Consider the following 26,297-nt stretch of genomic DNA (forward strand, 5'->3'; position numbering starts at 1 on the left):
CATCAGAGGATGCACGATTGAGTCCAGTATTGGACAACAAAGATTGCTGCAAGGGAGAGGGGGATTGGGAACATACAGCTGTTGTTTAGGACAGGATATTTTCAATGAATGTCCGAACATGGAACTCTTGAGCACAATGACACTTACTTATGAAGTGTGTGTGTGGTTGTATGTGTGTGTTTGTTGTTGTATGCTATTTGGGTCATTGGGTGTGAGTGGATGTCTGTCTGGAATAATGCATGCCTTACTATGGCCCCAGAGGTGAAATTACCATATTTCCTGTTCCTCAAAGCGTGGAGAAGATCAACTCACCGCTCTCTCCTCATATGAATCACAGCATGAGAAGAACAATGTCATGCCCCCACCACCAAACATGCACCTCCCCCAGAGGCAGAACTAGACACACAGCTGGACCATATTAGAATAGAGGATAGGAGTACAGTGTAGAAGAGACCGGTGTAGTCTGTTGAAGTCAAGCTGCTGAACTCATCTGAGACACAGCTGAGACTCTTGACAAACTTCGTCAGGAACACAGTGATTTGAAGGGTGATATTGTGGCAAAGGAGATAACAATTTTAGACTTCACTGTATTATCATCACAGGACTTGGGACACAGGGGCTGCGTTACACAGAGCAGTGAAAGGAAGGAAGGGAGAGGCAGCTCTCTCTGCTTGTGGAAGTAGTGCCTGACCATAAATTATAGCTTTCGCTGTGAGAGAGCACGGATCCTCTGCAGCACCATGAGTCTCTTTGCTCCAGCCGGGACTCCAGCCGGGACTCCAGCCGGGACTCCAGCCGGGACTCTGCTATTGCTGCTCTCTCTCTCTGCTCTCCTCCATGGCTGTTCCTCCTCTCCCTCCACGGAGGAGTGCACTGGCATGGGCGTCCGTAAGTTGGTGCATCTTTTTTTCTCCTTCTTTCGATCCAAACTCCTTCAGGTCACTTTCATTAAGCAAACCACAAACTAATGGTTTGCTTAATGAAACCCTTCGTTTGGGTTTCATTGTGTGAATGTTTATTTTTTATTTGGGTAGGAGTTCATGTACAACAGTAAGTAGCTTGGATGTGGTCATTTCAGTTGAGGAAGCTCATGTTTCCTGTGATTTTGAAGATATACCGGCATGCAAGCTAATCTACTGCCTCTTATCTACTGAGTAGGAATGTGTTCTCTATAGGGTAGTTTATGTACATTATTGCCATATACCGGCCAGCTATTTCCTGTAAATTAAACCATTTGCTGAAATGAGCCTGAGCTCTCTGGGAACTGTTACTATAGCCTCCCACTTAACTGTAATGGCTAAAACAACATCAGGCTAAACTGGAATGTAAATATAATTGGTGATTGAAAAACTGTTCACAACGCTGAGCCACTACATGCACATGCAAGGTACTGAACAAGAGAGGTAACCCTCTTAGAAAAACGTACTATCTAGAACCAACAAGGGTTCTTTGTCTGTCCCCATAGAAGAATCCTGTGATTTTTGTTTCCAGATATAACTCTTTTGGGTTCCACGTAGAACCCTCTGTGTAAAGGGTTCTACCTTGAACCCAAAAGGGTTCTACCTGGAGCCCAAAACATTTATACTATGGGGACAGCCGAAGAACCCTTGTGGAACCCTTTTTTCTAAGTGTGTAGGAGCTAAACGAGCTTCAGTCTATCTGCATTTCAAATGTGATAAATATACTGAACAAAAATATAAAGGCAACATGTAAAGTGTTTCATGAGCTGAAATAAAAGATCCCAGACATTTTCCATAAAAGCTTGTGCACAAATTTCTTTACATCCCTGTTAGGGACAATTTCTCATTTGCCACGATAATCTATCCACCTGACAGGTGTAACATATCAAGAAGCTGATTAAACAGCATGGTCATTACACAGGTGCATCTTGTGCTGGGGACAATAAAAGGACACTCTAAAATGTGCAGTTTTGTCACACAACACAGTGCCACAGATGTCTCATGTTTTGAGGGAGCATGGAATAGGCATGCTGACTGCAGGAATGTCCACCAGGGCTGTTGCTAGAGACCAGCCACCTGGACAGCTGATGAAACTGTGGGTTTGCACTACCGAAGAACAAACTACACAAACTGTCAGAAACCGCCTCAGGGAAGCTGATCTGCGTGTTCCAGTTCCCGCCAATATCCAGCAACTTCGCACACCTTCAGACATACAGTACCACAGACCACTTTAATGGTATTGCCAGACCCCTCCCATGACCATTGGTTATTTTCAAGCTGATGAGATCACTTTGTTCTTAATGATCTGAATCCTAGCTTGAGATCCACACCGCGTAACTCAAGTTTTCACCCAAAATGTCCTTTCGACTACGGATGTGAAAGTCCTGCAAGCTTTTCGCATTGGGCTGAATCCTAACTTGAGAAATGCAGGCATATCTCCATCCTTTGTGTAGATCACACATCGATGTTATTAGAAGTTTGTGTCACCTACACATTTCAAGTTAGGGGTATGCCTTATCTGAATGCTTAACTAGGATGCACAGCTTTTTCTAGGTAAAATATCAGTATATGAATGCATTTATACTGAAAATAATTTCATGCAGAACCTCAAACGAATCATCAAATCTCTTCTGTTTCTACCTTGACAGGGCTGCGCTCCTTCAAGCTGGTGTCCAACTGCAACTTCACCACCCTGAAAGACAAACAGATCCAGGAGGTGCAGGCTCCCACCACCGTGCTCTACGTGCCCATGCTCTACCTGGTAGCCTTCACTGGGGGCCTCCCGGCTAACCTCCTGGCCCTGTGGGTCCTTCTGTTCCGTACCAAGAAGATGCCATCCACCATCCTCCTCATCAACCTCACCGCCACCGACCTCATGATACTGATGGTGCTCCCCTTCCGCATAGTCTATCACTTCCAGGGCAACGACTGGGTCTTCGGCGAGCCCTTCTGCCGCGTGGTCACGGCGCTCTTCTACGGCAACATGTATGGCTCGGTGCTGTGCCTGGCGTTCATCGCCGTCGACCGCTATGTGGCATTGGTGCACCCGTTCGGTGCCAAAACCCTCCGCAGCTTCCGCACCTCCCTTTACATGAGCCTGGGCGTGTGGGTGGTGGCGCTGGCCGCCATGGTGCCTCTCCTCGTCTCCCGCCAGTCCTACAAGCTGGACGAGCCGAGCATAACCACGTGCCACGACGCGTTGCCTGAGGAGGAGCATGAGAACTACTTCCTGCCCTACTTTCTCACACTCTTCTTTCTCTGCTTCCTGCTCCCCCTGCTGGTCGTCCTCTACTGCTACGGCTCTGTGATACGCACCCTAGTGGCGGGAGGCCAGCGCTACGCCCACGCTGTGCGCGTCACTGTGCTAGTGCTGGTAGTGTTCATTGGCTGCCTGCTACCCAGCAACGTCCTCCTTCTCCTGCACTACTCCGACTCCTACCTGGTGGATGATGGGGAGGACCTGTACGTGCCCTACATGGTTAGCCTAGCTGTTAGCACGTTGAACAGCTGCATCGACCCCTTCATCTTCTACTACGTCTCTGACGACTTCAGGGAAAAGGTCAGGACGGTGCTGTGTTGCCGCGGCGACAACGGGAGAGACTCGACCACTGGGAACCAGGTGTCCTATTCGTCCACCTCAAAGGGGACGCAAAGGTCAAAGGTGACACTGCTGTCCAAGTCTAGTCGGAGCCCGGTGACGTCAGAGGGGGAGATAGCATGTAGATAGGTATTAGAGAACTAGACGTGTAGGCACTAGGATCAGACGAAGACTCAATCTTGTGTTGTTCCTCTGGTTTGTGAGACACTCATTTATACAGCCAATGACTTTTATCGTATATTGTGAAAAACAAAAAATGGATGGCAAATTCTGTGCAATTTCCATAAACATGCAGTCAATGGAGGGAGGTGTTTAAGGAATCATCATCATACAGGAATACAATAGTCTCTTTAGACATCCACTTTGCCTCCCACAAATTTCAAATGCTCTTCATCTGTTGCCTATGGTCTGGTTTTCGAGATGAGGGTTTGTATCTTTAGAGTTCTACAGGATTACACAGTCAATCTATATTAATGGAATGTCTTTTATAAATCTGACAAAATGGGAAAAATACAGTTGCAGGGTGTGTTGTCCCTATTCTTCGGTCTAGGTCAGTGGTTCCCAAACTTTTTATAGTCCCATACTCCTTCAAACATTCAACCTCCAGCTGCATACCCCCTCTAGTACCAGGGTCAGCGCACTCTCAAATGTTAATAACATATAATCATCATAATAATATAATAATAATCAATAATTTTGTTCTTTATTTAACCATCTTACATATGAAATCTTATTTGTACATCGAAAACTATGAATAACTCACCACAGGTTAACGAGAAGGGTGTGCTTAAAATGATGTACATAACTCTGCAATGTTGGGTTGTATTGGAGAAATTCTTAAATCATTTCCCACACACAGTCTGTGCCTGTATTTAGTTTTCATGCTAGTGAGGGCCGAGAATCCACTCTCAAACAGGTACATGGTTGCAAAGGGCATCAGAGTCTTAACAGCATGATTTGCCAAGGCAGGATACTCAGAGTGCATCCCAATCCAGACATCTGGCAGTGGCTTCTATGAAATTCAATTTTCACAGAACCGTTGTTGCAATTTCAATGAGGCTTTCTTGTTCAGATATCGGTAAGTGGACTGAAGGCAGGGCATGAAAGGGATAACTTTCAATTACAACTGGATTTGTTTGTTTAATCCGTTTCGGGAGGGTACCTACGTAATTGTGCACCCAACTCACTCAGGTGCTTTGCTATATCACCTTTTACATTGTCCGTAAGCTTGAGTTCATTTGCACACAAAACAATCATACAATGATGGAAAGACCTGTGTGTTGTCCTTGTTAATGCAGAAAGAAAAGAGCTTCAACTTCTTAGTCATAGCCTAAATTTGGAATATAGTTGCAGAGAGTCCCTGTAATCCTAGATTCAGTTCATTCAGGTGAGAAAAAACATCACCCAGATTGGCCAGTCGTGTGAGAAACTCGTCATTATGCAAGTGATCAGACAAGTGAAAATTATGGTCAGAAAAGAAAACTTTATGCTCATCTCTCAATTAAAAAAAAACGTGTAAATACTTTGTCCCCTGATAACCAGCGCACTTCTGTATGTTATAAAAGCGTTGCCCATTTCATAGTATAGTGCAGAAAATACACAAGGGTTCAGGGGCCTTGCTTTAACAAAGTTAACAATTTTCACTGTCGTGTTCAAAACGTCTTTCAAGCTGTCAGGCATTCCCTTGGCAGCAGGAGCCTCTCGGTGGATGCTGCAGTGTACCCGAGTGTCGTAGGGAGCAACTGCTTGCGCGTGCATTACCACTCCACTATGTCTTCCTATCATGGCTTTTGCGCCACCAGTAAAGATAAACACATCTTGACCCCCAAAGTGCATTTGATGTCACGAAGCTGTCCAGTACTTTCAAAATATCCTCTCCTGTTATCCTGGTTTCCAGTGGTTTGCAGAAGAGGATGTATTCCGTAACTGACACCCCATAATAGTAACGGACATATACCAGGAGCTGTGCCACGCCGCCACGTCTGTTGACTCAACCAACTGTAACCCATATAATTCACTGGCTTGTATGCGAAGCAGTAATTGTTTCAAAACATCTCCTGCCGTGTCACTGATGCGCGTTAAAACAGTGTTGTTTGATGAAGGCATTGTCTGTATAGTTTTTTGGCCTTTTTCCCTAGCATTTCCCAGCCATATCTACGGCAGCAGGAAGAATTAAGACCTCCACAATAGTATGGGGCTTGCCTGTCCTAGCCACTCGGTAGCTCACCATATAAGACGCCTCTATCACCTTCTTATTAATGGTATCTGTTGCTTTTATACATGTCTTACTACTCAAAAGTCATCTTAGTTCTCCCTCTAGAAAGAGGAGTGGGAGGCCCCGGTGCACAACTGAGCAAGAGGACAAGTACATTAGAGTGTCTAGTTTGAGAAACAGATGCCTCACAAGTCCTCAACTGGCAGCAAATGCTTGTCCTCTTGCTCAGTTGTGCACCGGGGCCTCCCACTCCTCTTTCTGTTCTGGTTAGGGCCAGTTTGCACTGTTCTGTGAAGGGAATAGTTCACAGTGTTGTACAGGATATTCAGTTTCTTGGCAATTTCTCGCATGGAATAGCCTTCATTTCTCAGAACAAGAATAGACTGACGAGTTTCAGAAGGAAGTTATTTGTTTCTGGCCATTTTGAGCCTGTAATCGAATCCACAAATACTGACGCTCCAGATACACAACTAGTCTGAATAAGGTCTGTTTTATGGCTTTTTTAATCAGAACAATAGTTTCAGCTGTGCTAACATAATTGCAAAAGGGTTTTCTAATGATCAATAAGCCTTTTAAAATGCTAAACTTGGATTAGCTAGCACAACGTGCCATTGGAGCACAGGAGTGATGGTTGCTGATAATGGGCTTCTGTACGCCTACGTAGATATTCCATAAAAAATCTGCCATTTCCTGCTACAATGGTCATTTACAACATTAAATGTCTACACTGTATGTCTGATCAACTTGATGTTATTTTAATGGACAAAAAATGTGCTTTTCTTTCAAAAACAAGGACATTTCTAGGTGACCCCAAACATTTGAACAGTGGTTTATATATATTTACGGCATTGCGCGTACCCCCAGTTTGAGGATACCTGGTCTAGGTGAAATGCCTATATAGAGTGGGTATAACCCTTTCATTATCTACATGTATTGATACAAATATCTCATAGTATGGAATCAGCATTACTACACATTATTACACATTTGTTTTCATTGTATTATCTAAAAAATATAGAGGTACATTCCTTCAGGTAGGGTGACCTATTCCATAGCTTACAGCTCTGTGGTAAATGTTTCAATTGTCCGTGGAATAGCTGAACAGTTTGTACCTAGAGGTCAACAACAGCATTTTACATTAAGCAGCTCTAAGTGATGCCATACTTTTTTTCCCCATTTGGACGTGTTGGACAAATTTAGGCATGTCCATGTGAAAATGGGTATGCGTCTGGAATGGATTTTGTTCATACCATGCTGTGACTGCTTGTCTGGAACACATTCATGTTTTGGATATTTCCCTCAAAAATGGTATATCATGGAGGGTTTTTAAGGTAAAGCATAGAGTTAGCAAAACATCATAATGTGGCTTCGTCAGGATTATATACCCCTAATTTAGCCATTAATAATGATTTTGATGTACATTAGGCTGGTTTATACTTGAATACTTGAACTGGTGGCCTGGTATTTTACAATATTTTTTCCACTGGTATTTATTCAGCTGGCATTTACTAAGAAAGTATGTTGTATTATTTTTGTACTTACTTATATTCACAGATTTAAAGAAATCACTAAAATAAAGTGCTATAAATTTTTGGGGGGAATGGGAGTTATATCATATAATATGCTGAAGCACACATATATCAACCAAATGTATTTTTTCACACTCTCTCAAACTTCACTGACATCATTTGAGTGGAAACCAAATGTGTTCTTTGCTTAACTACTGACAATGTTTTTTTTTCAAAACAAAACACAGAAGGAAGTTTCCTCGTCAATTCCGGAGCCAAGACATACACAGTGCACTTGCCTTCGCTGTTGAACATTCCACAGTGGCAGTAAATCAATACCAGCTCCCACTATCAACATGTAAATGGTTGTTTATCTGGGCGCTCAAAACACATTGAAACACCAAACCACTCTATCAAGAACAATTCATCTTTCAACAACAATACCAATGTTTATACATGTACACTTATTTAAACAAAGGGATTAATATCAATGTAACACCAAGTAGACAAAGCCTATGAGTGTGTAATCAAGTGCCAGCAAGCAGTGGATCCAACGCCTTCGTTTGGCCAAATGTGTGGAGTGATAAGGCGTATCATGGCATAGCAGTCTTGGGGGGGGGGGATAAGTGAGTGACACTCATGACCAGTTGCAGCGTCTGTTGGGTGGGTCTAAACCAGGATAATAACCTTCGTCTTCATTGGGATTCCAATACATTTGACTAGGTACGTTGTTTTTTGTTCATAAACTTTGAAAATACTGATATTGATAACAATATCTGCATGTGTATAACGGAATATTTGAATTTACGACGTAGTCTGACATGCAAAGAAAACCATTTGTTAAAAATAAACTTTTGCAAATACACAAAGGCTTTGGCATCTGAAACACTGTAAGTGTACGTTTGAAAATAGCTTGGTTAGACATCTGTCACTTTTGCAATGTGCCAAGTTCTCCTTTTCCTGGATTTGGTTCATTCAATCGAGATGAAGGTTGAGCTGAATGAACAACAGAGACAAAATGCAAGTATAAACCCTTCTTAAAATAGTTTGGGGAATGGCCTCGTCTCTGAGGGATGATCCTCAGTGCCTGATCCTTTGATGGCAGGTAGCCCTATGCGGGGCAGTTGGCATTAAAATCTCCCCCTCGGGGATGAAGAGGTTCCAATGACAGGTCTTAGGTGGTGATGGTGGGGAGGTGGAGGGTTGTCGGTAACTTTTGCTGTGACACAGCAAGTACGAGAACATGGGTAAGTTTGACATACAAACACATCCCATGATTTATGCCCATTGGTTGAGAGAGAGGAATGTGATACGAGTGTGCCCATTGGTTAAACAGCAAGCGTAAGGAATTTGCATTATTCTGCTCATAGCTATAAGGCAAATAGGTGCATTACATTCTGTACGTTGATAATGGAAAACAGCAAGAGAGACACGATGCTATGCTGATGATGTTAATATTTTTTAAACACTAACATACATTCCCATTATGCACATAGAAGAGGAAGCAGTGTGAATTGTATTGTGCTTACTGAAAGAAGCAAAGTGAGCTATCCATTCAGACCAGCCATACCGGTTGAACCTATGAGATGAACTACATTAGATTAGAAACTTCTCTTCAGCATGACATTATTTCCTCTCCAATTGCTGAGCATCAAATCACATCTCATCACATGTTATTAGTCACATGCGCCGAATGCAACAGGTGTAGACCTTACAGTGAAATGCATACTCAACCAACAATGCAGTTTAAAAAAATATGAATAAAGAATAAGAAATAATAGGAACAAGTAATTAAAGAGCAGCAGTAAAATAACAATAGCGAAATTATATGCAGGGGGTACCGGTACAGAGTCAATGTGCGGGGGCACCGGTTAGTCGAGGTAATTGAGGTAATATGTACATGTAGATAGAGTTATTAAAGTGACTATGCATAGATAATAACAGAGAGTAGCAGCAATAAAATCAAATCAACAATCAAATCAAAGCAGCAGCGTAAAAGAGGAGGGGGGGGGCAATGCAAATAGTCTGGATAGCCATTTTATTAGATGTTCAGGAGTCTTATGGATTGGGGGTAGAAGCTGTTTAGAAGCCTCTTGGACCTAGACTTGGCGCTCAGATACTGCTTACCATGCGGTAGCAGAGAGAACAGTGTATGGCTAGGGTGGCTGGAGTCTTTGACAATTGCTAGGGCCTTCTTCTGACACTGCCTGGTTATAGAGGTCCTGGATGGCAGGAAGCTTGGCCCCAGTGATGTACTGGGCCATTCGCACTACCCTCTGAAGTGCCTTGCGGTCGGAGGCCGAGCAGTTGCCATACCAGGCAGTGATGCAACCATGCTCTCGATGGTGCAGCTGTAGAACCTTTTGAGGATCTGAGGACTCATGCCAAATCTTTACAGTCTCCTGAAGCTGGACGGAAGATGAGAAGGGTAGCTATAGATGTGAGACAATGCAAATCTGAAAAATCTATAAAAATATTGGCCCATTTGAGCTTCCCAAAATAGTTAAGTTTGGTTCAAATGCCAAATAATTATTAATTGTACTCAGTAACTAAATGGGAGGGAGAAAGAGTATGAATGTCGGTGTGTTTGCACACTTGTATGGGCACTTTCTGTACAGTATGTATAGGACAAAGAAACACACATTCATACCTCTATGTTTGTGAGTGTTCCTCTATGTTTGTGCGTATGCATGTTGTGTGTGTACGTGTGTGTGTGCATGTGCATTAGAGCAATTGGGATGCACACACTTAACTACTAGACCAATCAATGGACTTTCTCCATGTCAACAGGGTTAGCTTTGGCAAACCCATAACAGACACTACCAGCCTCCTAGTAGGCTGACAAAATGGAGGCTAAATGACCCGTGAGGCTAATGGTTTCTTCCTCTAATGGTCTGGAAAGCCTTAGCCATTAAAACACAGACAATCAGATTTAGCAATTCACAGCACCCCCAAAGTAACTCCCCCACGTCATTTCAATTGATTCTCCAAAGAGGCTCTGAAAGGTAATTTATTTTCTCATGAAGATTATTAGAAAAATAGAATAACCGTCAAGAGAACCCAGCGTCGGAACACAGGGACCTAAACTGAAACCTGAATGACATTTGGATGAGGTTTTGATCTATTGTAAGGGTTGTTGAGGTGAAATATGTTTGGTGACACATGCAGTATACTCAGGAAAACAAATGCATTGTTTGTGGTGGTCAGTGAGACTCAAAATACAATTGAAGAGAAATGAGTGGTAAATACAAACGGAACATCTAAACTGTCATCGGCGTCTCAAATTCTCTGTCACTAAATCATGAACACGGGCCCCTATGTAAGTATTTGTGCAATATAATGTGAGTAACAGAAACAATACTGGTCATTGGTTGTAGTTGGTTTGATTGGTTGTAGTCCAAATATCTAGCTAATTGGTGAAACAGAGGTGAAATTAGGGGAAGAACCAAGACCTGCCAGAAACAAAAGTGGTGTAGCCCGACATCTAGTGGAGAAGTTGAGATTCAGCACATTTTGATCATGTTCAGGGCCCTGAGCATAGGCCACATCTGTGCTTAGTCCTACTGACGTGAATGTGGCTGCAAAGAGTTGATGTCATATGTTCAACTGAAGATCAGATTCCCTTTTGTACTTTCCTATGTTATTACTATTGCTATAACTCTGTTATGGATGATGACACTGCTATTGATGCATTCACTGAAAAACGGAGATAAACCTTAGCGTTGGTCATGCAACAAAAATCCACTGTGTGTCATGAAGTCTCACTTTGTCGTAAAGTTATGTATCATGTGACTCTCTGTTAATACGTTGTGACTTACCTGTCATTTTTACCTATAGCAGCCTTCGCAGGTGACACTAGTCCCCAAACACTTGCTTTGTTTGATGGCACAATAGATCTTGACGCAATGAGTGGTGGTGAGAGAAGGCTAAGAGTTCACATATCCTGAGGTCACAGACATGGACGATTTGTCTAAAGTTAAACACATAACACTCTAAAACCTGACAAACAAAGTAGAAAATCTAAATAAGTCCTACCTCATCTCCCTTTAGCCATATCCACTGCAGTGATGGCTGGTGCTCTGGTCACTCTCCTAGCAGTGGTCACTGTTTACCGACAAAGGACCATGACGAGGACTTGCATGGTCAAGTAGACCAATGTCAAAGAGCAGGACAGCAGGAAGTCCCCCAAAATCCTCCCCCAGGGCATCCTGAAGCGAGGTAATTTAGGCCTATAAGCAGAGTTATACTGCAAGTTGAAGCTCCAATAGTGGTTCCACTTTATTCTGATCGTCTGACTGAAACGTTACCAGCTTTCCACAATCTAGGTGTCATATGCCTAACAATACGTGTCTGTGAAAATAGTCACTCCCTTCTTTTATCGAAGCTTTGCACTCAAGTCTCTAATGTGTGGTTTGTCTCTTTTCATGTGTCCAGCCAGAGAAAGACAGATGTCACTGAGGAAGAGGAGGGTGATGATGAAACAGACGTGAACACTGTAAGTTAGAAAACTTAAACTTAAACAGGACAGCACGCTTTCAAAAGTGTTATATGTCGGCAGGTATATGCTGCAAATATGATATGTTTTGAACAGCATTCACATTTCATTAAAAATATGTATTGTTAAACCAAAACAACAACCTAAACTACAAGATGTTTGGTTAAGTAATACTGATTTATGTCATGAAAAATTGATTTAGAAGCAGTGAAATTATTCTCACAGTATTGTTACAGTATATTAACCCTTCGCAAAATAACCCCCCTTGGTTACTGTTGTTAACTCGGACAAGCTTAGACTTTTATCTTCCTGCGAACATGGAGAAACACACAGTAATAATACCAAGGGAACTCCCAAAATAGGTACTCAGTAACTTTGAGACAAACATCAATTATACTCATATAGGAGCAGACAAAAAGGCTTTCAATGGAACTCTGGAGAGCCCAAGGTGAAATGTCCACTACAAGCTTGCCACCTCAAGGGTTGGTGCCCAAACTAATCAGTTGGACGGGCCTTTGATGTATTCTTCTTCTTTGATAGGGTTTAATGGCGGTTGGAATTCAATGTTATTGTGAATTACAGCCACCAGCTGGACAGGGTATTCAAACATTGCAGGAAAATACAAAATTAAACAAATCAACTCACAAAACCCATCCACTTCTTCAATCCCAGTCCACTCCAAAATACCTCTCTACACAGGCTCAAGGGCCTGTGATGGCGAAATATCCACCGACAGGATTTCTTGCACAGACTTGGCTGTGAAATCACAAAGACTCCCAAAACATTCAGCTGCATTCACAATGATTCCATAAAAAAAAAACGCATTCTCTGCTTGTTCTGTACAGTCAGTGATCATTGCAATAAATAATACAAAGTCCACATTTTTTAACATAGTAGCAGTTCATTATCCCTCGGTTGATCTTTCTTCCCCACCACCCGTTCCTTCAAATTTTCACATCGCCTCCAGATAGGAGACACATTGGACACTCCTTACCCTTCTCACCTCATTCTCCTTCACCCTAACACGGAACCCAAACCGGCCGCGCGCTTGTGCCATCGTGCATACATTTATTTTGACCCCCTATACCAAACGCGGTCATGACACGCAGGTTAAAATATCAAAACAAAATCTGAACCTGCCAAGCCCTGACCTTAGAGAGCCGTTTTATTTCTCTATTTGGTAAGGTCAGGGTGTGATTTGGGGTGGGCATTCTATGTTGTCTATTTCTTTGTTTTTGGCCCAGTATGGTTCCCAATCAGAGGCAGCTGTCTGTCGTTGTCTCTGATTGGGGATCATACTTAGGCAGCCCTTTTCCCCAATTTCTGTTGTAGAATATTGCCTTTTTGTGTTGCATGTGTTGCACTCATAGCTTTACGTTCGTTGAGTTGTTTATTGTTTTTAGTGGAATATTTAAATTAAAGAAAATGTACGCCTACCACGCTGCACCTTGGTCTTCCTTTAACGACGGACATAACAGAACCAATGACATTAATTTGGGGACAGGTCAAAAAGCATGAAACATTTATGGCAATTTAGCTTGCACTTGCTAGCTAATTTGTGCTATTTAGCTAGTTTGCTGTTGCTAGCTAATTTTGTCCTGGGATATAAACATTGAGTTGTTATTTTACCTGAAATGCACAAGGTCCTCTCCTCCGACAATTAACCCACACATAAAACGGTCAACCGAATAGTTTCTAGTCATCTCTCCTCCTTCCAGGCTTTTTCATCTCTGAAATTATATGGTGATTGGCATCTAAACTTTCATAGTATTATCATGATGACCGGCAAAACAGTTTGTCTTTCAATCACCCACGTGGGTATAAGCAATGAGAGATGGCACGTGGGTACCTGCTTCTATAAACCAATGAGGAGATGGGAGAGGCAGGACTTGCAGCGCAATCTGCGTCAGAAATAGAAATGACTTCTATTTTAGCCCTTGGAAAAGAACCGTAGTATGGATGAAGCAAATTTATTTTCTCCATCCACCATACAGGTCAGTTGACACGCACCAACCACTCCATCGATGTCTTCAGTAATATCCTCTGCCTTTTTTTCTTGCGCCACCCCAGAATAACCCCCTTGATTAGGTGCCCTGCTACGAAAATCCATACAGGAAATCAGCAGACATACAAAAAAATAGAAACATGACCACTTCTTGTTACTGTCACGATCATCGTCGTCCTCCTCTGAGGAGGAGTAGTTGGAAGGATCGGAGGACCAAAATGCAGCGTGGTATGTGATCATCGTGAATTTAATGAACAGAGAACACTTGAACAAACTATACAAAACAATAAACGAATAACAACCGTGAAGCTATAATAAGAACTGTGCTGACACAAGCAACTAACATAGACAATCACCAACAACCCACAATGACAAAACAGGCTACCTAAATATGGTTCCCAATCAGAGACAACGACTAACACCTGCCTCTGATTGAGAACCATATCAGGCCAAACAATTAACAGACAAACTAGACATCCAACATAGAATGCCCACTCAGATCACAACCTGACCAAACAAAGCATAGAAACATACAAAGAAAACTATGGTCAGGGCGTGACTCTCACCGACTCCACACTTTCCTCAAAGATGCTAAATGTATTTCCCAAGTAGCATTGATCCATAATTCACTCCGTCTAAAAACATGTCTAATGGTTTCCTATTTTCCACCACAGCTATACCTCTCGTTTGGCCTTTGATATCTATAGGTTGGCACATTTTTTTCATGGAACTTCCTATGTGATTAAATGCAGCAGTAGGCCTAGAACTTCCATCGTTGACTAAGTAAATACATAGGCCTAAAGCCAACAAATAAAAACAGTAGAAAATATGAAAATTCAGATTCTTTCAATCACATTCATCTCTCTACTCCGCCTGTCTGCCTCCGTTTCTATGTCTTGACTTGAGCTATTGCTAGTGAAGTGACTTGCCTAGTTAAATAAAGGTTAAATTAAATAAAAAACTGGATCTGGACCGAAGCAGTTGCTAGCAAACTTGCAACATTGTATCAAGTAGCCTATTCACAGGCCCTCAGAGTTTCCCGCGCCAGTGAGCTCGGGACAGGCAGCTCAGGACAGACAGCCATTTCCAACTGGATATATGGGATCATCAGATCATGATATTTTTCTCTTCCACACCGAGGCTTGGTGATTAACGAGGCCGGGAGTGTTGGAAAGATTTTTCAAATACTGAGGAACTATCTTTTGCAATGGATGTAAACAAACACTTAATTTACAGTGTGTGACTGAGCTGCTCAGTTTATTAGTGGTGGGCCTGTTGAATTAAGACACTCAGAAATCATACATTGCCAAATGGGTTCTTCCTACATTTGTATGCAGCAGGCCAGGTAGGACTACCTCAATGCATGCTCAGGTGACATGCGCTCACTCAACGTTATCAGGACATAGAAACACAACAGTGGCACAAGCCAAGAGACAAGAAGATTGATGACAAGCCTATTCCAGCGGTCTTGGAGACAAAAGTGAGGGCAAAAGTGAGCTGGAAGAGAAGTCTACTGCAGTTATAACTTTGACTGGTGAGCTACATGTGAATGCATTGTTTACATCTAATGCATGTAATAACCAATTAAACCACAAGAGGATATTTTTTTATCACAGATGCAAGTCCATTATATCTTCAACTTTTACGTATCAAAGAAACCCATGTTTTACATATGGGCAGGTACTTACTGTATAGGCACAAATCTATGGTTAGCAGCAGAAACAGTATGGTATCCATAAACAAATGTCATCAAATGTTTCCACCTCCATGGTTGTATGTTTATGTTCTCAGGACAGTGTCAGAAGTAACAGATGAAGATGGGTGGGCGTATAACGTGAACGTCTAGCAACCCGAAGATTGTAAATTTGATTATCATTACAGACAACTTGCGCATTTTAGCTAATTAGCAACTTGTCAACTGTCAACTTACTACATTTTAGTTACTTTTCAAATACTAAGTATGCTAGCTAACTCTTCCCCTAACCTTAACCCTTTTAGCTTAGCCTAACATTAACCCTTTTAGCTAACCCTAACCCTAACCTTTACTCTTTAAGCTAACTTGTAAACATAATCCTAACCCCTAGCCTAGCTAACATTAGCCAGACAGCTAACGTTAGCCACCCAGCCACCTAGCTAGATTTCGTAACATATCATATTATAACGACACAGGGCGAGACGCAGATGCAGACACCAGAGGCAAATGGTTCGAGTCTCTGATATTTATTGAAAAACAAGGGGCAGGCAAGCGGCTGGTCGAGGACAAGCATAAGTTCATAAACCAGGTCAGAGTCCAGAAGGTACAGGGCAGCAGACAGTCTGGAGGTCAGGCTGAATGGTCAGGCAGGCGGGTACAGTGTCAGGGCAGGCAAAGGGTCAGAACCGGGAGGACTAGAAAAACAGACTAGGAAAAACAGGAGCACGGAAAAACACACTACTTGACTTGACGAACTGGCAACAGACAGACAGAAGACACCGGTAGAAATACATAGGGAATAACGGGAACAAATGGGAGACACCTGGTGGGGGGTGAAGACAAGCACAAGACAGGTGAAACAGGGTGTGACACATATGTTTCGCAAATTCATAACATATACAGTAATACAAATTGTAATTTGTAACAAATCATAGAAAATGGTTGATGGCCATCCACAAATGATTACATACCATACGAAACGTAATATATCATACTAAAAGGAGTGTCTTGGACTTACACAGATAATAATACGAAATTCTCTGAGACCAGGTTGAGAATACCCATACAGATTTCTGTCTGTGTGCATGGGTGTGTGAGGACCATCCTATAATAAGAATGTGTGGCTGGAAGTTGGACAGCTGACTCCAGTCACCCAAGTCATAGACTGTTTTCTCTGCTACTGCACGCCAGGTCTAGGACCAAAAGGCTCCTTAACAGCTTCTACCCTCAAGCCATAAGTCTACTGAACAATTAATCAAATGCCCCCCCCCACCATATGTTATCTACTCGCTGTTTATTATCTATGCATAGTCACTTCCCCCTAACCTCCATGTACAAATTACCTCGACTAACCTGTATCCCTGCACATTGACTCGGTACCAGTGCCCCCTGTATATAGCCTCATTATTTTATTATGTTACTTTAGTTTATTTGGTAAACATTTTCCGAACTCTTTCTTGAACTGCACTGTTGGTTAGGTCTACACTTGATGTATTCGGCGCAAGTGACGAAGAAAGTTTCATTTGATTTGAGCAATCTGGAATTAGGGATCATGTGAGATACTATTTTAAACTTCTTAGTTTGTTTTTTTGCGCTTTTCACGTGCACCCTATGCTTCACAATTGTCATCTCAAAATCTAGTTCTGGCATTTGTAGGTTGGACATTGCAATGTGATGATGCATGTAGTGTGTTATTCATTCAGTTATTCATTTAGTGTTAAGGTTATATTTTTTGAGGTCTCCTGAGTCAAATTATATGTAAATCAGACTTCTGTTGCTAACGTTGTACTTGTGATTGCACTAAGTTGTGTAGCTATGTATGAGTTATGTAAGTTGTTATAATTGATTGTCATGACTGGCCTGCGAGCATCAGGGTACAATCGATCAGGGCTCTACAGAGATATCAAAATCAAATCAAATCAAATTGTATTGTTCACATACACGTGATTAGCAGATGTTATTGTGGGTGTACCGAAATGCTTGTGCTTCTAGCTCCAACAGTGCAGTGATATCTAACACGTAATATCTAACAAATTAAACATTCACCCAATACACACAAATCTAAGTGAGAATGTTTGAAGACTATATACATGGACGAGCGATGTCAGAGCAGAATGGACTAAGACACATTAGAATGGTATAGAATATAGTATATACATATGAGATGAGATGAGTAATGGAGGATACAGTTGTCGGCAGAAGTCGGAGGTTTACAGACACCTTAGCCAAATAGCCAAACGTTTTTCACAATTCCTGATATTTAATCCTAGTAAAAATTCCCTGTTTTAGGTCAGTTAGGATCACCACTTTATTTTAAGAATGTGAAATGTCAGAAAATTAGTAGAGAATGATTTATTTCAGCTTTTATTTCTTTCATCACCATGAACCAGACTTGTGGAGGTCTACAATTTATTTTCTGAGGTCTTGGCTGATTTCTTTTCATTTTCCCATGATGTCAAGCAAGGAGGCACTGAGTTTGAAGGTAGGCCTTGAAATACATCCACAGGTACACCTCCAATTGACTCAAATGATTTCATTAGCCTATCAGAAGCTTCTAAAGACATGACATAATTTCATGGAATTTTCCAAGCTGTTTAAAGGCACTGTCAGCTTAGTTTATGTAAACTTCTGAATGAAATAATCTGTCTGTAAACAATTGTTGGAAAAATGACTTGTGTAATGCGCAAAGTAGATGTCCTAACCGACGTGCCAAAACTATAGTTTGTTAACCAGAAATTTGTGGTGGTTGATAAACAAGTTTTAATGACTCCAACCTAAGTGTATGTAAACTTCTGACTTCAACGGCATGTACACATTATTAAGTGAATGAGAAACCATAGAATAGTACAGAAAACAATATGGTATATATGCATTAGTAATATGAGATTACTAATGCCAGATAAGTAAACATTAAGTGACTAAGATACCGTAGAATGTCATTCCTGCTCCCGCTTTTCCGCTCTCCAGCATTTAATTGTGTATCTGCTAAAGTTTGTGAGGGTTTTAGGTGACAATCAAATTTCTTTAGCCTCCTGAGATTGAAGAGGCTCTGTTGCGCCTTCTTCACCACACTGTCTTTGTGGGGGGTCCATTTCAGTTTGTCAGTGATGTGTATGCCAAGGAACTTGAAGCTTTCCACCTTCTCCATTGCGGTCCCGTCAATGTAGATAGGGAGGTGCGCCCTCTGCTGTTTCCTGAAGTTCACGATCATCTCCATTGTTTTGTTTACGTTGAGTGAGAGGTTGTTTTCCAGGCACCACAGTCCCTCACCTCCTCCCTGTAGGCTGTCTCGTAATCATTGATTATCAAGCCTACTACTGTTGTGTCGTCTGTAAACTTGATGATTGAGGCGTGCATACCCACTCAGTCATGGATGAACAGATATCCCTCCCGCAAAGGGGGAGCGGTATAGAGGGATTGATGGGGGGTGGGGTTTAAATTCGTAAATTATAAGGCAGCAGCCCGACTCCTTCCTAGTCTCTAATGTGAGAGACTGGAATGCGTGTGCCTTATGGAGAATCTATCTCAGAATTGTAACATGCAATAAATGGACTTTGGGACATTATATTTCTCCAGCCAAAATGGTCGTAACAATGACAGATGGAATATGAAAATGAATGTTATTTTTGCTATGTTATTGTTAAAGGGAAATGTCACAATTGTTCAACTTCATTTTCATCATCTCCAGCACCACCCCAATATCAACATATGTGAAAATTACGTGTTTCTATGTTCTGTCATCATCAGTGTGCATCCTGTGATTTTTTAACCAATTGTGATTAGGAATTGCCCACAAATTGTCTACTAATTGGTTCATTATGTCATTGGGAACACTGTAGCTCAGTTGGTAGAGCATGGCGCTTGTAACGCCAGGGTAGTGGGTTCGATCCCCGGGACCACCCATACGTAGAATATATGCACACATGACTGTAAGTCGCTTTGGATAAAAGCGTCTGCTAAATGGCATATATTATCTTATGAAGTTGACAAATTGTGAAATTTCCCTTCAACCAGGTGGCAGCTGGCTTCTTTTTTCTCTTTGTAATATGTTGAGATATTACACATTATGCAAAAGGTTAACTTCACTTAGTTGCTTACCTTGGAGCAAAAGTATGTGTCCTTCGTTATCTTGCTTGTGTTCAACTGTGAATGACCACAAAGCTTTATCCACAACCTACACTTCTCTCCGTTAGATTTTGGTTTTGGAAAGCGTATAAAAAAAGACACCACTCTCTTACCTCTCCAGGTACAGACTGTCAGTATTACATGTGCCCCAGGCACACCGTTTTACCATTTTCTGTTCACTTGTAGCAGAGAAAGGAAAAGTATCCCTGCCTGTTGCCCATAGAAACCATGAGGATTTTTTTCAAGGGTCAAGGGTCAAAAGGGTCAATTATGTCAAACTGATTTGGGATACCTTTGATGGTTTCTTATAACCAGGTGCTTTACATACTAACCAATACACTTGACCATTAACAGGTCAAAGACGGCCATTATGTGTTTTTCTTTATTATAATTTTGTATTATTGTATAATGTACACCATGTGTTAGGCACTTTTTCTGTTATAAAGTTTATGTTTATTCTCTATTGGAGTATATTCATTGCTTAAAGTGATAGTTTACCCAAATGTCATAATTTGTCAACCTTTTTCTGTATTTTTGTTTAACCCAATCAAAGTATTCTGAACAAACATTATTTGCGAAGAAACAGGTGAAGGTCAGGGACAGGCTTCAAGTTTCAAGTCCAAAGAAATGCTTTCTTGGAGGTTCCTTCTCGACAATGCAACAACAATAAAACATTATAAAATATAAGAATTTGGAACATAAAGTCAATTACCCAGAAGAATAGAATAAACATTTTAGCATAACACCACTTGTTTACCCTGCTGTCCACCATTTTGTTCTACCAAATGTATTTTTTTCTGGATTTCACAAAGTAAACAAAGTATTTCCAAATTCTGGGTTTTCTACTCTGATGAAAGAGTGTGAAACAAGGGTGTGCAATGTGGGAAAGTTGAACTTCAACAGGTATTTAAGCACAGACATTATGCAGTCAGAAACACAGAGAGAAGCTGAGCAAGAATTTCTTGTAGATTTTCTCCTTGAGTGAAAGCATCATCAAAGGCTTTACCATGAAGACTGCTGTTCTTTTGTTTACTGTGGTGCTCATAGGTAAGAATAACCAAAATTGACATATATTGATTCAACTATTAGGTCAATCCATTGCAATATCAAATCAAGTAGCTGTCCAGCTCGCAGATGCAATTTGGTTGGTTCTGGATGCAGTTTGTGTTCAATATAATTTTGGCATTTCAATATAAATACACTTAAATAGTTTAGTAGAAAATATCAGCGTAACAGGTTTTCCTCCTTAGTCAATATATCTGTGGTTCATCCCATCTCTAGCTGTGTTGTCAGAGTGTGAGATGGTCAAGTTTGGTCAGCTGTGCAGCGACAACTCCAGTAACAGGAGGAGGACAGAGGACAGATGGGGACAAGGACACCACGGTGCAAGCAGGTATGGCAAGTGTGTGTGTCTGTAGTATTTGTGGCATGTATTTTGATAAATCAGTTTGGTTTTGTATTATTTTACTGTCCGCAATTTACCTCATACTTTAGTTGATAAGATGTTAACCACATTCCATGACAATGATTGAAATCTAAAAACCCATAAAATCAATATTAATACTCTTACTGTATACAGTACAAGAATGAAAACATACCATAGTGTTGCAATTGAGATACTCTCTGAATACTTTGTGAACCCCCCAACTTTAATACCTTTTTCCTATCTATGTCCAGAGGAGGCCGTGCGCATCAGGGTCTGGACATTGTGTGTAATGATGGGGCCACAGTTTACGCTCCATTTGACGTGAAACTCAACGGGAAAGTGATCGTGTACACAGACCCGAAGAAGGCAGCCATCAACGATGGGATCAACCTCAGTGGAGAGGGTCAGTGTCTATCCTGAATATTTTTTTTTTTAAATAACCGAGATAAATTGTTAAGTTAATGCTATGCTTGTAAATATGCATTGTATTCCGATGGAATGCCCTAAAAACCAACCACTTCACTCTGTGATTGTCGTAACAGGTTAGGAAAGCATTTTCGCTACTCCTTTTCTTAACTTTAACTTCATTCTCCTAACCTGCTACATTACTTCTCCTTACCTGCTGTGTATGTTCTCCTAACCACTAAGAAAAAGTCACTTTTGATCATGGCTGTATTGAAGTGGCATGTTTTTAGGCTGTCCCGTAACCCAATATTCTGGCTCTGTTGTGTCACTGAGGTATACGAGCAACTAATATGTCACATGGCGGAATGGATATTGGAAGAATATGTGGAATATAATTGGGTAATGGTTGAATCAATTGTCTAATTGATTGATTGACTGACACTGTGGTTGTCTCTGTTTTCTAGGTCTGTGCTTTAAGCTGTTCTACGTAAAGCCTGACAAGTACTCTGGGGTGGTGAAGAAGGGCCAGAGGATTGGGACCATGCTGACCATGCAAAGTGTCTACCCAGGGATCACTTCTCACGTCCACGTCCAGATGTGTGACAAGTCTGACCCCACCAAGTTCTTCTAATGGAGTCCCTTTTGGCCTCTCAATCAACCAATAACATGATTGTAATCATTGGCCAATAGATGGGCTTACTGTGTTTAAAAATAATAATTAGCTTATTATTATATATTTTTTATTACAGTATAAAATACATGCATGCTGCACATTTCTGTAATAAAGTTTTACATGAACCCTATAAGCATCAGGGGTAAATTCATCATTTTTTATAAATCCTTTCATGCAACTAGTTACAGACATGAAAATAGACAATGATTTCTATGTTAATATATAATTTATGTGGTATATATATATATACACACACTTTTTGTATACTAGTTGTACTTGGCTCATCTGACAATGTGTACTCAATAGTAAACTTTGTGAAAAAAAACATGATAGATTTAAAACAAATACATGTCTGTCATTGAACAACCCTGTACCATGACTAGACAGTGGAAAAAAACACCCATCTCTTTAATAAGTTCTTTAGACAATAAAAGCTAAATGAAACTTCTATTGATCAAATTAACTGTTTAAAACATGAAAAACATACTAAAATTGTCACGTTCGTCGTAATGATGAGACTAGGTGATAAGAATACATTCTTCTTTAATTAACAAAAACCACTGTGCCGCTATGCTAAACCAATTGCTGACATGCAACTACACATAGACAATATCCCACAAAACCAAATTGGAAATGGCAACCTAAATAGGATCCCCAATCAGAGACAATGATAAACAGCTGTCTCTGATTGCGAACCAATTCAGGCCACCATAGACCTACATATACCTAGACATACCAAAACCCCATAGAATTACAAAAACCCTAGACAAGAAAACACACATACCACCCTCGTCACACCCTGACCTAACCAAAATAATAAAGAAAACCCTGACCTAAGCAAAATAATAAAGAAAACAAACAATACTAAGGTCAAGGCGTGACAATGAAAAAATAAAACATTACATTTGACTATAAATGTGTGAAAATGTAAAAATATATGCATATTTTGGGGAATTTAAACCATTAGCTTGTGTTACAAAAGGTTAATAAAATAAAAAGTGTTACTGTTTGACAGAAAATGTAATTTTGCCATCATTTCCAATTTGGGGTCAAAAATTACCCATGTTGGTGCACTAAAACAATCTAATATTCTGAGCATGTGTTACTTTACATAACTAAAACAAAACAAATTTAGCGCAGCCAGTAAGGCAATGTCGAGCCCAAGTGGAGGTGGAAGGGAACAAGGAAGTAGATGTGCTAGCTAAACAGTCCCTTCGAAGAGAGGAAGTGGAGGTGCCAATGAACAAGGCGGCTAAGGGACTGATATGGAAACTAGTGGTGCAGAGATGGCAGGAGCAGTGAAGCAGAGGCACTTAGGGCAGGCATCTATTCAAAGTACAGAGGAATAACAAACTTAGGGTTAGAAAACAATTACATTTTCGGCAAAAAAATGATTGACCTAATAAAGCATGTGATCGGTTGTTGTTTTGGTCAATTTTTGTTGAGTAAGCAGCTCCAAAATGCAGCTGTTTCAACCTCGCTCAAGTGCTTTATGTGGTGGAGGGGCGGACAGAGAAAGTACAGAGCGTAGGCGTCTTTGATCTTCTCTGGTTGTGTGTGATTTGCTCAGGGTGCTGTCATTCACGGGGACGCTACATCACCACAGCACCTGCTGGGAGAGCAAGCTAGCAAAAGCCCCTCTTCGGTGCTCCATTGATTTACAGTAGAAGTACCCGCCCAAGAAGGCCCATTGTCATTGGCCACAGATAAATCAACATCTAATGCCCGGTAACTTTGTCAACTTCATAGCTAGCTAGTTGTTTACCACACACTGTTACCACGTCTTCAAGCTAGGTATCTTAGCTAGTTGAAACATGTCTACTAGCTTAGCTTATTCAGAGCAAATTATTTTCAAACATAGTGTTATGAAGGAAATGTAGAGATAAAATGTATTGGTGCTAATTAGCCACCTAAATAAGGTTATCCATTCAAAATAAAGCAAGCTGGAAAAGGAGATTCTAATCGAGTGGTTGGTGGTGGATCATAGAGCAATGGCTATTGTTGATGTTTGATGGCAGACTGTAATACCGATGGAAGCGTATGTAGAAGAAGGAATAGTTATAAATGTCTTTGATGGATCTGTAACTGCAATATATGAAGGCGAGGGAATAGTGTTACAAACATTGCATATTGTTAATTAACCAGGCCCCTTTGTGTCACAATATTACAGGCCGATTACTAGTTAGTTAACTCTATAAAAGTATGCTCGACTACCGTGGTCTTTCGTGCAATAAGAGCTAAAGATATGGGACGTAGCCATAAACGGATCATATAACGTTTGTGTGTGTGGCTCCAAATACGTTTTTGAGATGAATTATTAGTGCATTCAATGTGTAGCCAGTGCAGTGTACTGGTTTTAATGCAAATTAGCTTTGTTGATTGACTTTGCCCCACCAATAATTTCAGGTTAAATTCAGCACTGGACAGGAGGTAAAATGGTATGGAAAGAAGAGGAGTAAACTAACATTTAAATTAACCTGGAAAGAATAGGGGTAAACTCACATTTTAAAAGAACCCCAAATCCTATAACGCTTTTAGATTTTTTGATGAAAATGTTTTTCAGAATATTATTATTACTCTCTCTGCTTCTTCAAATGTGTTGCTGAAACAATCACTCACCGACTTCCTTCCTGTTCCTCTCAGTGACAGTAAGGCAGAGAGTCAAAGTTTGACTGAAGCCACAACTCAGAGATAAGCTCACTTCTGTCACAACCCATTGGGCACAGCATGTCATTTCAACATGGGATAATTGGGTAACATTTGGTTGTGACGTTGATCAATGAGATTACAACCTATATTAACTCACTCAAAAAGACAGCCAAAAGTAAGTTGAATTTCCAATGTGTTATCACTATGCTTTCAACTATCTAAAAGCACAACCAAATTCCTATCGATAAACAATGTCTGATTTTGGGTTTAGCTGTCACCCAAATGTCTATCACTGCGCTTTCAACCATATAAAATCACAGCAAAGTTTAAATGGGAATACAGTGTCAGCTATTTTGTTTATTTACACACGGGTTTAATATTAAATCACTGTGCAAGCAGAACCAAATGACCTAGATTGCAGTTGAGATTACATTAAAGCACATGGTGCAAGTGACCAATGCCGTTCAAGATTCTGCACAGATTATTACAGCAATTGTGAAGATCTCCACAGACCTACGGCAACCTATGCATGCACTCTTGAACATGCACACTTTATATATTTTTTTATTATTTTTATTTCACCTTTATTTAACCAGGTAGGCTAGTTGAGAACAAGTTCTCATTTGCAACTGTGACCTGGCCAAGATAAAGCACAGCAGTGTGAACAGACTACACAGAGTTACACATGGAGTAAACAATTAACAAGTCAATAACACAGTAGAAAAAAAAGGGGATTACATAAGACATTTATAGTTAAAGTTACATTAGTTTGTAAGATAACTTCAGGCTACACTTTCAGTGGTTGATGATCCAGCCAACCTACGGAGGAGGATGAGGAGGAGGATACGCCGAATATGCCCGATGAAGAGCTCCAGGCCTGTCTATCCACTGATGCTTCTCCCACCCTGTACCATCGACACGCCCTGCATTACTATTTTTTTCTGAACAGCCTCAGCACCCTGTCAGCTGTGGAAGATCATCGTCAAGACCTGCCACTGCCAGTACCCTACATTTGTTTTGTTTAGTTTTTAAAGCGTATTTGAGATTCTCTTTGTAATGAAAAGTGCTACATAAAATACATAAATTATTATTGGGCCCACATCATGCCAATGTGGGCATGTTTGCTGGTTTGCTGCTGAAGAGTGGGTTAAATTGCCAGTAGAAGAATGCAGCAAGCTCAATGATGGCTACAAAAAGCTTTTGTCAGCAGTTATCTAGGCCAAAGGCTGTGCAAACATGTACTAGCTCCGGGGTGCCAATCATGTTGGCCGGTCCTCTGGCAGTCTCTATGGGGGTAGCACAGGGTTCAATTCTCGGGCCGACTCTTTTCTCTGTATATATCAATGATGTTGCTCTTGCTGCGGGCGATTCCCTGATCCACCTCTACGCAGACGACACCATTCTGTATACTTCTGGCCCTTCCTTGGACATTGTGCTATCTAACCTCCAAACGAGCTTCAATGCCATACAACACTCCTTCCGTGGCCTCCAACTGCTCTTAAACACTAATAAAACCAAATGCATGCTTTTCAACCGTTCGCTGCC

General features: G+C 41.0%; 2 protein-coding genes and 1 long non-coding RNA gene across 5 annotated transcripts; all 3 read left to right on the forward strand.

The window, feature by feature from the left end:
- Positions 1 to 398: 398 nt before the first annotated feature.
- On the forward strand, positions 399 to 5,841 carry LOC124010790 (proteinase-activated receptor 4-like). Its single transcript, XM_046323452.1, has 2 exons — positions 399 to 888; positions 2,609 to 5,841. The coding sequence occupies exons 1-2, from the start codon at positions 741 to 743 to the stop codon at positions 3,685 to 3,687; spliced, it is 1,227 nt and encodes a 408-aa protein (XP_046179408.1). The 5' UTR covers positions 399 to 740; the 3' UTR covers positions 3,688 to 5,841.
- Positions 5,842 to 7,898: 2,057 nt separating this feature from the next.
- On the forward strand, positions 7,899 to 16,738 carry LOC124010792. 3 transcript variants are annotated; one of them, XR_006834492.1, is made up of 4 exons: positions 7,899 to 8,004; positions 11,332 to 11,499; positions 11,716 to 11,776; positions 15,119 to 16,738. It is a non-coding gene; the product is annotated as an uncharacterized LOC124010792 (long non-coding RNA). The 3 variants fall into 3 exon arrangements; XR_006834493.1 differs by lacking the exon at positions 11,332 to 11,499 and having other exon boundaries at positions 7,910 to 8,004; positions 15,119 to 15,315; positions 15,573 to 16,738; XR_006834491.1 differs by lacking the exon at positions 11,332 to 11,499 and having other exon boundaries at positions 7,910 to 8,004.
- A 3,747-nt stretch (positions 16,739 to 20,485) lies between these two features.
- Positions 20,486 to 22,233, forward strand: LOC124010791 (leukocyte cell-derived chemotaxin-2-like). Its single transcript, XM_046323453.1, has 4 exons — positions 20,486 to 20,646; positions 20,881 to 20,992; positions 21,277 to 21,428; positions 21,895 to 22,233. The coding sequence occupies exons 1-4, from the start codon at positions 20,607 to 20,609 to the stop codon at positions 22,059 to 22,061; spliced, it is 471 nt and encodes a 156-aa protein (XP_046179409.1). The 5' UTR covers positions 20,486 to 20,606; the 3' UTR covers positions 22,062 to 22,233.
- The last annotated feature ends 4,064 nt before the right edge of the window (positions 22,234 to 26,297 follow it).

This window comes from Oncorhynchus gorbuscha, linkage group LG23 (genome assembly GCF_021184085.1).
Source record: "Oncorhynchus gorbuscha isolate QuinsamMale2020 ecotype Even-year linkage group LG23, OgorEven_v1.0, whole genome shotgun sequence".
NCBI lineage: Eukaryota > Metazoa > Chordata > Actinopteri > Salmoniformes > Salmonidae > Oncorhynchus > Oncorhynchus gorbuscha.

Excerpts from the sequence above, each read along its gene's own strand:
- LOC124010791 (XM_046323453.1), top strand. The coding sequence starts at position 20,607 with ATGAAGACTGCTGTTCTTTTGTTTACTGTGGTGCTCATAG. Across the intron at positions 20,993-21,276 it reads GGACACCACGGTGCAAGCAG|AGGAGGCCGTGCGCATCAGG; the intron begins GTATGGCAAGTG and ends ATCTATGTCCAG. Across the intron at positions 21,429-21,894 it reads GATCAACCTCAGTGGAGAGG|GTCTGTGCTTTAAGCTGTTC; the intron begins GTCAGTGTCTAT and ends TCTGTTTTCTAG.
- LOC124010790 (XM_046323452.1), top strand. The coding sequence starts at position 741 with ATGAGTCTCTTTGCTCCAGCCGGGACTCCAGCCGGGACTCCAGCCGGG. Across the intron at positions 889-2,608 it reads GTGCACTGGCATGGGCGTCC|GGCTGCGCTCCTTCAAGCTG; the intron begins GTAAGTTGGTGC and ends CTACCTTGACAG.